The 16,755-nt window shown below is 49.4% G+C and overlaps 2 protein-coding genes across 5 annotated transcripts in view; both read right to left on the reverse strand.

The window, feature by feature from the left end:
* Positions 1 to 1,061: 1,061 nt before the first annotated feature.
* Positions 1,062 to 2,866, reverse strand: Cebpe (CCAAT enhancer binding protein epsilon). The gene is made up of 2 exons (XM_021204089.1): positions 2,141 to 2,866; positions 1,062 to 1,573 (listed from the first exon to the last, which is right to left on the reverse strand). Exons 1-2 carry the CDS (start codon positions 2,648 to 2,650, stop codon positions 1,238 to 1,240), a joined length of 846 nt encoding a protein of 281 aa, XP_021059748.1. The 5' UTR covers positions 2,651 to 2,866; the 3' UTR covers positions 1,062 to 1,237.
* An 11,026-nt stretch (positions 2,867 to 13,892) lies between these two features.
* Slc7a8 (solute carrier family 7 member 8) overlaps positions 13,893 to 16,755 on the reverse strand; it is a 57,337-nt gene continuing 54,474 nt past the window's right edge. For 3 of the 4 annotated variants that reach the window (XM_021203587.2, XM_029541742.1, XM_021203588.2), the window contains 2 exons: positions 14,863 to 15,040; positions 14,121 to 14,397 (listed from right to left, as the gene is read on the reverse strand). In XM_021203587.2, coding sequence (XP_021059246.1) covers positions 14,240 to 14,397; positions 14,863 to 15,040 — 336 coding nt within the window. In that variant the 3' untranslated portion in view covers positions 14,121 to 14,239. Of the gene's footprint in view, positions 13,979 to 14,120; positions 14,398 to 14,862; positions 15,041 to 16,755 lie in introns of those variants that run through there. The other variant, XM_029541741.1, reaches the window with a different exon arrangement.

The following is a 16,755-nucleotide window of genomic DNA, read 5'->3' on the forward strand; positions in this document are numbered from 1 at the left end:
ATTCTAGTGGTCTCTTCTTGTCTCTCTCGTCTCCTCTCTCTCTCTCTCTCTCTCTCTCTCTCTCTCTCTCTCTCTCTCTCTCTCTCACACACTCGCGCGCGCACACACACACACACACACATACACACACACACACACACACACAGGCTCCAGGCTCCTCACCTGCAGAATGAGAAGTTTAGATAACTGATGTCTTTTTGCATTTAGCAAAATAGAACTGGAACGAACACTCATGCTCACCACATGTCAAACTCCATTTTTCTGTGAAAGTAACAATGCGGGCTAGGCACTCAGATTCTTCCTGTGCAGATGAGGAAACCGAGGCATGGAAGGGAGAGGTAACTGGTTCAAAGTGAGACAGCAAGATGATGCCCTCCACTACTTTACAGTTTTGTTCCCTGGGTCCAGGAAAGAAACCACCTGAAGTGTGGGGTGGTCACAGGCGCAGACTGACTCATCATTGGCTTCCTTGGGGTCAGTGTTCTCACATATACATCAGATCCTAACTGATTTCTCTTCTGCTTACCTTCTCCAGTGGCCTGGGGGATGAAGGATAAAGATGGGAGTGAGGATGTAGAACAAGAAAAGAGGCAGAATGCTGGATCAAATATGGCAGAGCCATCAGAAAGCTTTCCCTTGGTCACCTGGGAAATGAGCTCCGAGGCCTAAAGTCGGAGAGCAGGTCCAAGGCCAGTGGGCCTGGCACTGGAGCCATGTGGCACTGGGGTCACCGGAGCCCCAGGATTCTCTCAGGGCAGAATGCAGAGAGGCTGCTCTAGACACTGGCATGCACTGTGGTGGTAGCAAGCAGGCACTCCATGTACAAAGGACCAAGTGGACATGGAGGTGAAGTGACAGAGAAGCAGAGAGAAAGGCTGAGGCTCGGTTGGAGGGTGTGATGGACAGAGCCAACCGTTGGCAGCATGTTAGTATTTCTAGGCATTCATTTGGACATGGAGTCCAGACTATGTGGTCTAGCCACATGTATTCTCTGCCCTTGCAGTCTTCCATGGGTATCCCCTCCCACCAGGCCCAGACCCAAGACCCAGTGAACAGCTCCAGCATCAGGTCACAGTGCAGTTTATTCAGCCACAGAATCATTTGGTCCCGACCTTCCCAGTTACTGGCTGCCGTTGTCCATGATCTCCGTCTCAGGCTTGGCCTGTTCAGGATTCTGGGGACCTAGAAGGGTGGGCGGGGCCCTTCGGGTCTGGTGCCCACAGTCTGCCAGGCAGGCTCAGCTGCAGCCCCCGACACCTTTGATGAGGCTGGCAGCCTCAGGGATCTGTCGGAAGAGGTTGCGCAGAGTGTCTAACTCCTGGGTGAGCTGGTCCACACGGCTGCGCAGACGCTCGTTTTCAGCCATGTACTCCAGGACCTTCTGCTGGGTCTCCATAATGCGCCTCTTGGCCTTGTCCCGGCTCTTGCGCACCGCGATGTTGTTGCGTTCGCGTCGCAGCCGGTACTCCAGGCTATCTTTGTTCACTGCCTTCTTGCCCTTATGTGAAGGGCCAGCAGGGGAGGGTGCCTTGAGGAGGGGGCTGCAGGGAGGGGCAGCAGCAGCCACGGGGGCCTGGAGGGTAAGGGGGACAGAGAGGTGAGGCTCCACCAGGAGGCAGAGTGAAGGCTAAGCAGGAAACCCAGCAACGAGAGCATATGTGAGGCCTCAAAGGGATACAGGGCTCCCAGGCTGCTTCGATCTCCCAGGCATCCATCCCCCTGCCTCTGTGAAGGACCGTAACCCAGATGCATATAGTCTTTGATCTGAGACCAAAGCTTTCTTTCATGCTCTCATTATTCTCTTTCCTTTGGTTTGTCTGTAATAAGTCTCCCGTTCTAAAATTCTAGTCAGCCATATTTCCTCATCCAGAAGCAGGCAGCAGAGAAACAAGAGGTATAGTGTACAGCAGGAAACCTGGTCCTGCCTGAGTCAGGGCAGAGCAGCTATTACAAGTGTCTTCAGGACACAGTAGAGTTCTAAGAAATAGATTCACAGAGTCGGGAAACAGGGCCTTGGGGTAGGTCATGTTCACAGAGAAGCACCAAACAAGTGTTAGGAAGCCCAGTAGTCAGAATTCCCTCATCCACCCACCTTGCTCCACCCTGGGGGAAGAAGCGGGGAGAGCTACCTTGGTCTTACCTTGAGGACACGCAGGGGCTGGCCAGGTGCTGCCAGGGTCGGGGGGAGGTGCACGGCTGTCTGCCCGCAGTGTGCCACTTGGTACTGCAGAGGATTGTAGCTGCCTCGGCTGGTGCCTCGGTTGCCCTCTGGCCCACGAGGCTCCTCCTTCACCGCCACAGCCCTGGGATCGTAGCTCCCTGGGTTGCTGTAGATGCCAGGCCCCAAAGCCTTCCTATCTGGGCCAAATGTGTGTGAGGGATAGGCGAATGGCCGAGGGTCAGCCGGCAGGTAGTGAGGAAACGACGGGGCTCCTGGGCCCTTAAGGCTTCGGGCTTCAGGCGTTGGCTTCATGGCAAAGAGGTCAGAAAGTAGCTGTTCTTCCCCAGACTCGATGTAGGCGGAGAGGTCGATGGAGGCCTCATGCTCACACATGTCCCCCAGCTCCCCGGGCCCAGCTCGACCCCCTGAGAACTCAAGTGGCTGCTGGCCACCCCGAGGCTCACACTCATAGTAGGTCCCGTGGGACATGGCCGGCCCGCCCCCTTGGCTCCCCGCCCCTGGGTCCTGTGCTGGGGGCGCTCGCTCGTTGGGATGCTCAGCCTGCCCTTTCTTGGATCTCCCCGGGTCCTAGATTTGCCCTAGCTCTGTCCTCTCTGGTCTTCTCTGTCACCAACTCCTACGTGACTTCTCTCCTCCTCTGCTTCCCTTTCCTTCTGTACTCAATGCCTCTTCCTTTCTTCCCTTTTCCTCTCTCTCCTTGGTGTGACTAAGGGAGGGGCAGGGCACACCCCGGAGGGAGGGGTGCTTAGCAGTTAGGGCGCTCTTTGCGAAGGTCCCAGCCACAGTCCAGAAGTTGCTGTTTGAGAAAATGCCCCTTCTTGCCCTGTGAGTTCAAGGGATTCCAATCCCTTGCCCAGAGGAGCTTCTCTGAATGTCTGTCTTCCTCCGACTTCCAAAGAGACCTGTGCAGAGTGAGGCGCCAAGCCAGAGCCAATAGACAAAGCACTCCCCCAGTGCCAACTTGGTCTAAACGCCTCCCTTGATGCATCTTCTTCCCTGTCCCCCCAAGTCCTGAACTCCACCTACCCTGAGCTAAGTCAGTTCCTTCTGTAGCCCCACCTCCAAGACAGTCTTCTGTGTAGACCATCATTGTTTGAAGGGTTTGGGAAGTAGTAACAGATTCTAGGACTAAGCTACCCCTGGCCCTAGTACGGGTATGCCCATTTGCTAGTTTTTTATTTTTATTTTTATTTTTATTTATTTTATTTTATTCTTTTTTTTTTTTTTTTTGAGACGGGGTTTCTCTGTGTAGCCCTGGCTGTTCTGGAACTCTCTGTAGACCAGGCTGGCCTCGAACTCAGAAATCCACCTGCCTCTGCCTCCCAAGTGCCACCACGCCCGGCCATTTGCTAGTTTTGAGACAGGGTTTCATGATGTAGCTCAGGCTGCCTTTGCCTCCAGAGTGCTGCTATTAAGGGTCTTTGGTTAGGTCTTTTGCACAGGGCTCGTGCGCATGTCTCCAGACCTGGCACAGTCCGGGGCTGCCGGGACATAGCTGAGGTTTCTGGTCAAGACGTGAGCCCTGTATCTCAGGCCCAGGCAAGCTGCTGCCTCAGAACCAACAGACAGGATCTGCTGGAGGTCCCAGTTGCTTCACCCTGAAAGCGGCTCGGGCTGACCCCGCCCGCCCGCGCTGGCCCGAGGCTCTGCCTCCTGCTTCCTGTGGCCTGAGCTGCGTGCAGGCTCTGGAGCTCAGACAGAGCAGCTAACTCTGTCACTTTCCTTCTGCATGACTGTTTTCTGACCTCTAGTGCGTGTCTCTTGGGTCCACTTCCTCTTGTAGGTTTGAGAAGTCTTCTCTCTTGTCCTCATCTCTTCCTGGGGCTGTTTCGGGGTCCGGAGGAGAAGCCGGTAGCTGCCTGCCCGCCCTTCTCGATCTTCTACTAACCCCCAAAGTTCATTTTTCTTTTTTTGTTCGGGAACTCCCTGCTCTCTCCAGCTGGTTGTGGCTCTGCTTCAGGAAGGGTTCTGGATTTAGTGACAAGAAAAGAACACAGAGACATGAGAAGTGTGTCATTTTCAGTTGTTTGCTTGTTTGTTTTTTTGGTTGAGCCTCCCTGTTAGCCTAGGCTGGCCTTGAACTCTCATCTTCCTGCTTCAGCCTCCATGGAGCTGAGTTGATACGTGTGCCGCCATACGTTCTAGGAGGAGGGACAGAATTTTTTTAAAATGAATTTATTTTCATTATTCTAAAGTGTGTGAGTGTATGTGTGGTGTGTGGTATGTGTGTGGTATGTGTGTGGTGTGTGTGTGGTATGTGGTGCATGTATGTGTGTTGTGTGTTGTGTGTGGTATGTGTTGTGTGTGTGTGTTGGGTGTGGGTGTGTTATGTGTGTGTGGTGTGTGTGGTGTGTGTGTGGTGTGCGTGTGTGTGTGTGTGTGTGTGGTGTGTGTGGTGTGTGTGGTATGTGTTGTGTGTGTGTTGTATGTGTGTGTGTTGTGTGTGGTATGTGTTGTGTGTGTGGTATGTGTGTGTTATGTGTGTGTGTGGCATGTGTGTGTGGTGTGCGTGCGTGTGTGTGTGTGTGGTATGTGTGGTATGTGTTGTGGGTGTGTGTGGTGTGTGTGCACACTTCCAGGGAAGCCAGAGATATCAGATCTCCTGGAGCTGGAATTACAGGCAGTTGTTAGGCACCCAGTGTGAATGCCTGGAAACAAACTCAGGTCCTCTGGAAGAGCAGTGCGTGCTCTGAACCCTTGAACTATCTCTCCACCCCTAAGAATAGGAACAGTTTCTAAGCTGGGTATTCCAAGGGGTCACAGTGGAGGTAAACTTCGATAGGATATGTATGTCATTGAACACTAAAACAAAACTGTAAATGTGACTTGTCCACAAGTCAGAGAAAGTACCCTCGAGTCCTCCATCCCATCTCAACTCCAAAGTCCACCCCATGTGCTCTGAGCACAGCCTGAAGTATGTCCAAAATATGCTTCCCTCCAAAGCCCTGGCCGGGCAGGGGGAGAGCCAGCTGTATCATCGACACAGAGCACCGGAAATAGTGGGGCGATTTGTGCTCTTTGCTCTACAGGTCCCTTGTCAAATAGGTACCAAGGCTGGGAGATTTCAGTTTGGTGACCTGACGCTATTAGCCACTAGGTGGCAATACTGGTTCCCAAATTCTATACTTTCGAGTCCGCGATGGTTTTGAATCAGGTGGACAGCAGGGGGCAGTCTTTCTCAACTCTGACACCAGTCCTGACCGCTCTGTTCAGGGAAGCAGGAAAAAGAAGCATAGACAAGATTGGGGCTTCTCAGTCAGTCAGGTTGCCGGTAGTGTGGAAGGCTAGGAGAATTGGTGCCAGCGCCTGTTTCAAAGAGAAATTGTGTCTCCTCTTTGACTGTGGAATAACGATAATGGGTGGACCTTGTGTCATCTGACACAGTAAAGCTTTTTTCAATCGATGAAACATGCACTTTTTCATGCTGACCATTTTGTTGTGAGCCAAGGAGGGGGAGGTAAAGCGGTATTTTTTATCCTAATTTTATCCACACGGAAAATAAGGAGGAGAGGCTGAGCTGTACAGCTGCGCCAGGGGATGGATGTCTTACTGATTTCTGAAAAGACTGCTGGCTTGTTCGGGGGACGGAGGGTTGCAGTAGGTGTTGCTGTATGATTCAGGGATTCTCCTTCCGCCTAGCTGGCTGCCTTGGGTAAAGGGAGAGTTACAAGGTAACGTTCAGTTCCCCGCGGGAGGTGCAGAGATAAAGCCAGCAGGAAATGAGAAGGTCTGCAGCTGTGTCCCAGTGAAATAAGCGATGCAGGTGTCCGGACCGGTGGCGGGGACTGGCGCTGCCTGCAGGCTGAAGTTAACGTTACCTAGTAACCGAGGCTTAAGAAGATAGGGTGTAGATAGGGAAGCAGGAGAAGGGGTTGGGAAAGGAGGAAACAAGGTGGGAAGGCAAAGCCACCTAAAGAATGGGAGGTTCTTACTCAGGAGGGGAAGAAGCCTTCCCTAGCTCAGCGGGACCAGTTTCCTGTTGCGACTGCAGTGGCTACCTGTTTGCATTAACTAAAACAATGGGTGTCTATTATCTCAGTGGCGTGTGACAGGCGGCTCTGCAGGACTGCCTCAGGATTCCCTGTAGGGCAGAAGCTAAGAATGATTGTGAAGTCTGAGGGGGAACTAGACTCAAATCTGGTTCCTGTCACTCATCAGCTCTCTGACCCTGGTCAAGCTACTTAATCTGACTGTAACATGGCAGTAGTAATGGCTGTCTTATGAGATTGTTTAAACTTTCAAAACGATAGTGTATGTAAAGCAACTGACTCAGTGTAGGCTAAGTCCCTACGATGACAAGCATTTAAAAAATCTGGGTTTTAAATAACAGAAAACCTATGCGGGTGTGGTGGTGCATGCTTCTAATTCTAAGGCTGGAGAGGCAGAAGCAAGTGAATCTCCATGAATTTGAGGCCAACCTAGTTTACATAGCAAGTTTCAGGCTAGTCAGGACTACAAAGAGAAAAAAAGCCATCTTGAAAACCAACCAACCAAACAACAAAAACCAAAAAACAAAACAAATAAATTTGGATTAAAAATTTTTTGCACATTTATTTATGATTTTATTTTATTTAATTTATTTATTTATTTATTTTTGAGACAGGGTTTCTCTGTGTAGCCCTGGCCTCTCTTTCCTCAGTTGTTGATCTATATATTCCTAATACGTGAATACAACCTACTTAGTCTGTATAATGTTACAGGTTCTCCTTCAAGATTCATGACCCCACCTGCCCCGGGCAGTCTGCTAGGTTTCCAGTCCCAGGCATGGTTTCTCTCTTGTTGACTGGGACTTTTTTTTTTTTTTTTTTTTCTGTTTAGATTTTTAAATTGGATTTTATGTGTGTAGGTGTTCTGTCTACCACGTATGCATGTGCAAACATGTGTGTGCCTGGTGCCCAGGAAGGTCAGAAGAGGGGGTCTGATTCCCTACAACTGAGTTAGAGATGCTTGAGCCACTCTGTTGGTGCTGGGAACTGAACCTGGGTTCTCTGCAAGAGCAAGTCCTCTTAGCCACGGAGGCCTCTCTCCTGCCTCACAGGTAGGTATTTCAGAGGACAGCTTTGTGTGTGTCAGGTCTCACCTTCTGCCCTGGGAATCTCAGGGACTAAACTCCGATTGTTGGGCTTGGTGGTAAGCACCTTATCAGTTCTGTGGTCTCTGGCTCTTGTTTTTCTCTCCCTCCTCCTCTTCCTCCTCCTCCTTCTTTCTTTGTTTCTTTTTGCTGGGATGCGGCTTTTAAAAAAAGATATATTTACTTATGTATATGGTTGTTTTGTCCCAATGTAGATCTGCACACCAGAAGACAGTATCAGATCCCATTGGACCTACAATTACAGATGTTTGTGAGCCACCATGTGGGTCCTGAGATTTTTAACTCAGGACCTCTGGAAGAGCAACCAGTGCTCTTAACTCCCAAACCATGTCTACAGCCCCAAGGGATACAACTTTTAAAAAGATTTATTTATTTATTTATCTATTTATAGATTTATCTATCTATCTTTTTATGTGTGTGTATGGGTGTAATGTGCACATGAGCACAAGTATTCTCATTGATTCCCCTGGAGCTGGAATCATAGACAGTTCTGAGACATCTGATGTGGGCGATGGGAACTGATCTCTGGTTCTCTGTAAGAGCAGTGTGAACCCTAAATTGTTAATCCATCATTCTAGCCCCAGGCTACTTTTATAAATATTAAAAAAAAAATCACATTATATTTATGTAAGTGCCACAGAGCACTGGAGAGGTCAAAGAAAACATTCAGGGGATGATTTTTCTCTTTCTAAAATTGGGCCCAGGTTGTCAGGCTCAATGGCAGGCACCCTTGCAGCTGCAACTTCTTGCCCATTTTTAAAAAAATTTTTGAGACAGTCTCATGAATCCGACAGTAGCCTCTATTTCCTTAGAAACAAAAGATGATCTTGAATTTTTTTAAAAAAAGATTTCTTTTGTTTGTTTTTCTAAGACAAGGTTTCTCTGTGTGGCCCTAGCTGGCCTCGGGCTCACAGAGGTCTGCCTGCCTCTCCCTCTCAAGAGCTGGAATGAAAGGCAGGTGCCACTATTCCTGCTAAGATTTATTTTCACTTTATGTGTATGGTATCCTGTCTACATTTATGTTTGCATGACATGTTCATGCCTGCTACATTCAGAGGCCAAAAGAAGGTGCTAGATGCCTTAGAACTGGAATTATAGATAGCTGCAACTTGCCATGTGTGAGCTGGGAATTGAACTTATGTCTTCTGGAAGAGCAGTTGGTATTCTTTTTTTTTTTTTTTTTATTTTTTAGATTTATTTATTTTGTGCATATAAGCCATCTTTAGACACACCAGAAGATGGCATCAGATCCTATTATAGATGGTTGTGAGCCACCATGTGGTTGCTGGGAATTGAACTCAGGACCTTTGGAGAGCAGTCATTGCTCTTAACTCCTGAGACATATCTCCATCCAGTGGCCTCTGTCCTAATTAGGGTTCTATTGCTATGACGAAACACCATGACTAAAAACAAGTTGGGGAGGAAAAGGTTTATTTAGGTTACACTTTCACATCACTGTTTTTCATTGAAGGAAGCCAGGACAGGAACTCACGCAGGGCAGGAACCTGGAGGCAGGAGCTGAAGCAGAGGCCATGGAGGATGCTGCTTACTGTCCTGCTCCACAGTGCTTGCTCAGCCGGCTTTCTTTTTGTTTGTTTGTTTGTTTGTTTTTGTTTTTTTCTGAGACAGGGTTTCTCTGTGTAGCCCTGGCTGTCCTGGAACTCACTTTGTAGACCAGGCTGGCCTTGAACTCAGAAATCCNCCTGCCTCTGCCTCCCAAGTGCTGGGATTAAAGGTGTGCACCACCATGCCTGGCTTATAGAACTAAGACCCACTCCTGAGGGGCTGGGCCCTCCCCCATCAATCACTAATTAAGAAAATGCCCTCCAGTCTTGTCTACAGCTCCTTCTCATGGACACATTTTCTTAATTGGGGTTCCTTCCTCTCTGGTTAGCTGGTGTCAAGTTGGCCGAAAACTACTAAGTACAGGGACCCCATTTCCTGAATTAAAATTAAAGGCAAGCCTGATGTCTCACAAATCCCAGGACATGAAACACTGAGGCAGAAGGATTGCTATGAGTTTGAAGTCAGCCTAGGTTACAGAATGGGATCCTTTCTCTAAAAAACAAACAAGCCATGTATAGTGGAACAGACCTTTATTCTGGGATTTGGGAGGCAGAGGCAGGAAGATCTCTGTGCATGTAAGGCTATTCTGGCCTCTAGAGTTAGAGGTTGGCCTTGGCTACACAGTGAGATCCTGTCTCAAAAACAAAAAGGGGCTGGAGAAATGTGTTTGCTCTTCTTGTAGAGGACCTGGGTTTGATTCCTAACCTACCCATGGTGCTCACAACCATCTATAACTCTAGGTCCGGGAGACCCAGTGCACTTTTTTGAGTTCAGAGATCTGCCTGTCTCTGCTGTAGCAGTGAGTTTGTGGATACAGCTTTGTGCTCCCCGCGGATCGCATGTGTGCACTCGCCTACGAGCTATCTCTTTGGTTCTGCAAATGAAATACACACACACACATTAGCTTATTTTAAAAATGCCTTGGCTACTTCAAAGGCTGGGCACTTCTAAATCTTCCCCCTGCTCCCCCAGGCCTAATCTGGGAAGTGGCCAGTGGTCACTCACCTGAAATCTCACATGGCTGGTTGACTTTTTCTCCTGCCGATCCTATGTCCCATCCTCCTTCCTTGAGTCATGGCAATTCTTCTCTGTTCCTCTCTGGGTCCCACCCTGGGCCCAATCATTGGCCACTGGCATCTTTATTGATCCATCAAAAACCATTTGGAGACAAGGACCTTTAGCATTTGGACACACAGATTTCCCGATTGAATCAAAGCATTAGAACCAATTTCCAACGCTCTGCCTCCCGAATTTTCAGGCTAAAGGCGCGTGACACTACGTAAGTAAATACTCTACAGGGGACAAAGATTATTGGAAACTGTGATGACTTGCAAAGTTCAGTAATAAACTCGTTATTTCCGTTAAATCTGGTGAAGTCCTTGGGCGCCATAATCAGAAAGACCTGTTGTATGAGTATATTAATAAGTAAATGTGAGCTGGAGATGGCTTGTCACAAAATCTGTTGATTGGAGTTTGGGCCCCAGGACCAACGTGGTATCAAAGGTAAGAAAAGACCCCTGACCCTCTTACATGTATGCACATACACAGAATAAAAGCAGAAGCAAAAAATAAACAAGTAAGCAGCCATGACTTAATGACTTCTAAAATGTTCCCAAAGTGTCTAAATATTGTCCAAACTCAAGACATCTGAAATTTCTAGCACTGCAGTCACTGCCCAGACTAAGACAGGGAAAAGGCAGAGGCTAGGAAGCAATGCATGCCGTTCATAAAGAGACCCATTGCTGCCATCTAAGCAGGCTGAAAGATCAGCGGGTGCCACCTTATATGGGGACAAGTGTCTCCATTACATAAGAGGGAATTGAGAGGCCTGGTTGCACCAGAATGGGGGCAACAAGGAGGAGACTCCGTGAGGCCAGAGAGAGGAAATGGGGGTTTCAAAAGGTGACGTGAGGCTTGCAGGGCAGCCATCCATTAAAGACTGTCACCCTCTGCTTTTGGGATAACCAAGGGTTAGAAAATGAAGACATCGAGAGATAGTCCAACCCTACCCAAGTGGCAACCCTAAAAGGTTAAAGAGGTGAAGCGACTTGTCTGAGGTCACACAGCTGCTCTGTGGCTGGTGCCCTCTGCTCAGTGGCTGCCATCTTGGCACAGAGCCTTTGAGGATGACAAGCTTCCAGCCTGTCTCGAGTAAGGACAGGCGCAAGCATGAGCATTAATGCCAGGCCAGGACTTGGAGCGGAGGTGTCCCAGGTGGATGGTAGCGTCTTGCTGTCCACCCACCTCCTCCACATGGGTTGCAGGTCTGTCAGCAGAGCTGGCTCTGGAATGACAGTGACCCCAGAGAAGCTCCTGGAGGGCGGCCCAGAAAGGAGGGGCAGAAGCAAATCCCATCGACTTTCCAAAAGACCATGAGGTCCCCTGGCTGTCCTGGAACTTGCTATGTGAACCACATAGATTGGCCTAGAACTCACAGAGATCTACGGGTTTCTGCCTCCTAAGTGCTGTGATTAAAGGCATACCATGACCAGTCAATGTGTTTGTTTCATGTAACTAATCCAACAATTTTTTTTCCTAGGGGCCAGCAAAACAGCACGTGTTGCCAAACTTAACCCTGTCCCTGAGACCCACATGATGGAAAGAACCAACTCTTGCAAGTTGTTTTCTGACCTCTATGCAAGTGCTGCGGTGCTCATGCACATGTGTGTGGACGGACGGGGACACACACACACACACACACACACACACACACACACACACACAAGCGCGCGCATGGACCTCAACTCCTTGTTTTTTCTTCCATTCCTACTCATCTTATCTTCCTCCTAGCGATTATGCTCTCTGCTGCTTCTGCTTAGCTGGGTGGAGCAGGCTCCTTGGACCCTCCGGGGCTCTCTCCACAGTGCACAGAGCCCTTCCTGACAGGTGTTGGGATTATCACCCTCATCTTTGCCTTCCTGGACTCAGCTTGGTGCTGATCCCTGGCCCACGTCTCACCATCTGACGGTTGGACAGTGATGAGCTTTACTTCCTACTTCCTTTGCAGGATTTCTGGATGGCACACGGAGTGGGAACTCAGTAACCTTTCAGGATTCAACAGAAGGGACCAGCGATAGTCGTGAGAAGGTACAGGCTCCATATCCCTAGGCCAGCTGGAAGGTGACAATCAGGACTTTTAGGAATGCAGTCCTGGAAGGATTCTGGACTAAATAAAAATGCCCACGGATTCCGATTCAGACGTTATCTGGTTATGATTAGTAACTCCATCACTCCATCTCCATTTAAAATTTTATTACATGAAAAGAAAAATACTCCATAAAACAAACCAATAAAAATTAAAACCTAAATGAACTCAGTGACAGATTATTAAGCTTCTAGCTCTGCCCCCAAACCACCATACATTAAAAAATCCAAAAGAAATAGAAACACCAGCTTCAAAAATAGTTATCCAAAAAGTAAGGCATCCACTTAAAAAAAAGAGAGAGAGAGACAACAATTCAAGGAGGGGGCAGGTACAGGCTGAAGGAATGAGAGGAAAGGGGTAGAGGGTGGTCCCTGGCCCCCCCAGAGGCCCCACAGCCTGCCTGGATTGTATTCCTAAGGGCATGATTCAGCCCAAACCCAGCCTCTCACCAGTTAGGGGTAGGGTGAGCTAGGTGGGAAGTTGGGAGACCTGCTGGCAGGGGCCAGGGAAAGGTCCCTGGGTATTCCAGTTTGAGTAGATGGACCGGGGTTAGGGTTCTGCCTTGTGATCAAAGGATCCTGTCCCAAGTATATCAGGTGTGGAGGCTGTCAGGAGAAGGCAGACACTGTCACCTTCCTGTAGAGCACAGGCCAGGAGCTCTCCCGGAAGGGGTTTTTCTAAGGTCTCTAAAGTCAGTGCCATTCTGTCCTCTTGTCCCAGATGGGATGGCAGACCCGTGGTAGGGTTGTTTGAGTTGGGGGAGGGGAGAGGAACTGGCCTTCAGAAAACATTCTCCCCTCCCCCCCCCACCAACATGGTCTCCCCAGGGTGAGGGCCGAGCACTTCCTGGAAGGGGGAAAGCACCCTTCCTTCCAGGGAAGGATTTAACATCAGGTCTGTCCTAGAGGTTAGAAACTGGGAGCACTTTAGGCCCAGTTCTTGGATGGGAGATGACTTAAGGCTGGTTTGACTCCAATTCAGGCCTGAAGGACTTGGGGATCCTTCATACCTGGTCCTTGAGCCATGGTCCAGGGAAGGAAAGGGGTGAGGGTGGTAGGCAGAGCTGTGGGTGGGAAGAGCTGCTGGGATAAGAGGGTGACTGCTCTTTCACAGGGGGACAGGGAGGAGCAGAGTCACTTTGCCCTTAAGAGAGAGTTGTCTATTAGACTGAATAGAAGAAGTCTTTCTGGCTTCAGGGAGCTTTGGCACCACAAGGGGTTAGGAGGCAGCGGCAGGGGTGGGGCAGGGCTTGGCTTCTGCAGTCTGAGCGTTCCCCTATATATTTCACACGCTTGGCTTAGAGCTGGGGGAGGGGCAGTCCTCCTTCTTGGTCCTTAGCTCAGTGGGGTGGAGGCTTCCTGAAAGTGAACTCTCTGGGTAGTGGGTCAAGGCTGGGCAGTGGAGTCTTGGTAGTACAGTGTGGAGAAGAAGGCAAAGAGAAGTGAACCCTCTGCCTTTTGGTTCCCTGGAGAATGAAGCCACATCTGAGTCTCTCCAGCTGACTTAACAGTGACAATCTGAGTTGTCTTCCCCAGCTAACTTGCGGGGGCTGCTCCGTTTTTCCAATGGAAGTTTTGCCTGGGCTCAGGCTTAGGGAGAAGAAATAGTAGCGAACCCAGGTTTCTTAGAGGCACCTAACGGGCATGGGCCCAGGAGGAAGGGCCCTGTAGGGTACTGATGGCACCTCCGCTCTCCTCTAAACCTTAGGGTGTGTGCAGGCCCTGGTGCACTGACCTTGACCGTGGGCCTGGGTACTGGAAGCAGGTTGGTTCTTTGGGTACAAAGGTCAGGGTCTTTGTTTAGAATGTCTCACTGTGGACACCCAGGTCTGACCCCTGCCTTACAGAAGTGTGTGTGTGTGTGTGTGTGTGTGTGTGTGTGTGTGTGTGTGTGTGTGTGTTTGGGGGAACCTAGGCAGGAATACAGGGCAGAAAGGATGAAGGAAGGAGCGGCCAGTTAAAGGCTGGCAGTCTTCAGGGCTGCTCCTCCGAATCTNCAGGCCCTGGTGCACTGACCTTGACCGTGGGCCTGGGTACTGGAAGCAGGTTGGTTCTTTGGGTACAAAGGTCAGGGTCTTTGTTTAGAATGTCTTACTGCGTACACCCTGGACTCACCCGTGCCTTACGGTAGTGTGTGTGTGTGTGTGTGTGTGTGTGTGTGTGTGTGTGTGTGTGTGTGTGTTGGGGGGAACCTAGGCAGGAATACAGGGCAGAAAGGATGAAGGAAGGAGCGGCCAGTTAAAGGCTGGCAGTCTTCAGGGCTGCTCCTCCGAATCTGGGTCCTTGACAGGAGCAGGCTGGAAGATGGGCTTGTGTTGCTCCTCTATGTCATCAGTTGTTTCCTCAGCCCCCGAGTTCCCCTCCTGGGGATACACGACCACACACATCTTCTGACTCACTAGGGTTAGGGACTCTGAGGAAGGAAACCATATAGAAGCTGGGTAAGTGATAACCGCTGCCAGCCCCATCAATCGGGCTCTACTTTGGCCATCTCTTCCATCTCATCTTTTACCTCAGAGTAGCAAGTGACTTTGGAGACCAGCTTGTCCATATCCTGCATTTTCTGAGGGCTGCCTCTTGTTCACCCACACTCTAGCCTTGCACTTTCTCTGTGCCCACTGCCTGCTTGCCCTCATTTCTAGGGTCTTTACTTGTCTCCAGCTAACCTATAGTGGTTCCTGATGGCTAGCTGGTAGGTTGCCTAAGGTCTGTGTCTCCCTAGAGGTCTTTGGAAGACAGCTATAGTTCCTGGTCCTGAATCGTGAGCCCTGTGGACTCAAGTAAGGAGGAACCTTGGCTTCCTGATTCCAGTATGGATCCCCAGTCAGACTGCTATATGTAATCTTCCCAAGAGAACCTCTTTCTGGTCACCACTTACTAATGAAGTCATTGAAACACTTGGGTTTGTGTTGCCAGTAGACGCCCAGGAAGTAGACAGGAACTCCCGTCAGCATAATGGCTAGGCCAATGCCACACACTACTGGTTCTGACCACAGGCTGAAGACCAGCAGGAAGGCCCAGAACAGCAAGTAGATGATGGGAAACAGCAGGCTGACCTGTGGGACACAGAAGCACTGTGAGTTATGTGGCTCTTAGGGTCCATCAGGAGGAGGGTACCCTCTTCTTCACCCTCATCCTTGAGGGAAATGGCTGAGCTGCATCCAGCTTCGCATCCCACACTTCAGGCCCCTGTAGGTGCTGCATCAGGAGATGCTGGTGAAATTGGGCAGTGGGACAGGGAAGCAGGGATCTTTACTGCTCATGCTCTTCCCAGGGGAGGCCAGATGAGACCCCATGCCTCATGTAAATGCCCGTGGCAGCAGAGAAGCCCAGGGGCTGGAAATCTGGTTAGGATATTGGAGGACACTCAAAGGGCTCCTGGGGAGGAGGAGAGGAAGGAAGGAAATGATCTGGATCTTTTGGGACTCCCATGCCTGGGCCAGGCCTCATTTGAATACACCAAAGCAATGCTTAGCACCCACACTAGGATCAGCCTCAATCTATTTCTCTCAAGCAATTAGAGAAGGGAAAATTGCTTAGTCCCAGGAGATCAGGAAAGCCAAGAGGGAATAAGGCAGACTAGGGCCTGGTCTGCATTCTGTTCAGAAGGAAACATCAGTTACACAGGCTTGGCTTCTTGCTGACCACATGTGTTGGGTACCTTAGATGCTCCTGACCCGAGGGCAGCGGGCTTCAGCTGCCTACCTCCCTTCCTACCTCAGAAGGCAGTGAGTCCATCTAGCTCCCCTTCACTCTAGGAGGAGTTTTAGGAGTGGGAGAAAGTGACAGTGATAATGTCAGGGGGGAACTGAGAGATCGGAGAGTCCTTCCTTCTCAGTGGGAAGACTCTGGGAGTATCTTGTTTGTGTTTCTAGAACAGGATCTTTGAATAGATCCAGGCTCTATCCAGTTTTAAGAGAACTTAAATTTTATCTTGTTCTGAGCAATTGAAGAACCAACAGTATCAGTTTTTTGTTTGTTTGTTTGTTGAACCTGTGTTTAGTCCTGGGACTTTGAAAAGCAAGGACTGGAAAGCTTCAAGAAAGATGTTGATGTTTGGTCTGTTGCTATGTACTGCGTAATTCTAAATAAATACTGGTCCCCAAGGTCTGGTTGCCCCCAGGGACAAGGGAGTTTTCACACACATCAAGTGATACTATGTAACCTTTCTCCTTAATTTAAAACTATTGATTGAATGAAGATGCCTACAGCCTATAGCTGGACAGAAGAAAGGTAGGCATGGTTTAGGTTCCTGGGCCTGAGGCAGGAGCAGGAGGGAGAAGAGAAGAATGTGGAGAGAGGAAAAGATGATATGGGGTAGGTGAATCATGAAATCATGACCACAAGGGCTGGCCAATTGAAGTTAATAGTGGCCCACATGGAACATGGCAAGTTATAACTCAGGGTTATTTATAGGGAAGTAGATACTAATAGCTTAGAGTGTAGGTACCTGTCCCATTCTAGTGCATTAAAGGCTTGTCATAAATATAAAGTTTTGTGTCTTTTATCTGGGAACTGAATGATCAAAGGTGGGGCAAGTTCCTGATTGAGATTAAATATTTACAACTACATATTGGTGCCTAATGTGGGACTCAAACCCACTGCCCTGACATTAAGAGTCTCATGCTCTACCAACTGAGGAAGTACTTGACACCCATCTGGCCAGCGGCTAGAATTCCTATGAGCAGACAAAAGGAGACTCAGTTTGTGATAGAGGCATAGTATCATGAAGGAACAGGGCAGATAAGAGAATCCTGAAAACCACCTATAT

The sequence above is a fragment of the Mus pahari genome, chromosome 8, assembly GCF_900095145.1.
Source record: "Mus pahari chromosome 8, PAHARI_EIJ_v1.1, whole genome shotgun sequence".
In the NCBI taxonomy this organism is placed as follows: Eukaryota; Metazoa; Chordata; class Mammalia; order Rodentia; family Muridae; genus Mus; species Mus pahari.

Coding starts and splice junctions, on each gene's coding strand:
- Cebpe (XM_021204089.1), bottom strand. CDS start 2,650: ATGTCCCACGGGACCTACTATGAGTGTGAGCCTCGGGGTGGCCAGCAG. Junction 1,574..2,140: donor AGCCCCTGCGTGTCCTCAAG/GTAAGACCAAGG, acceptor CTTACCCTCCAG/GCCCCCGTGGCTGCTGCTGC.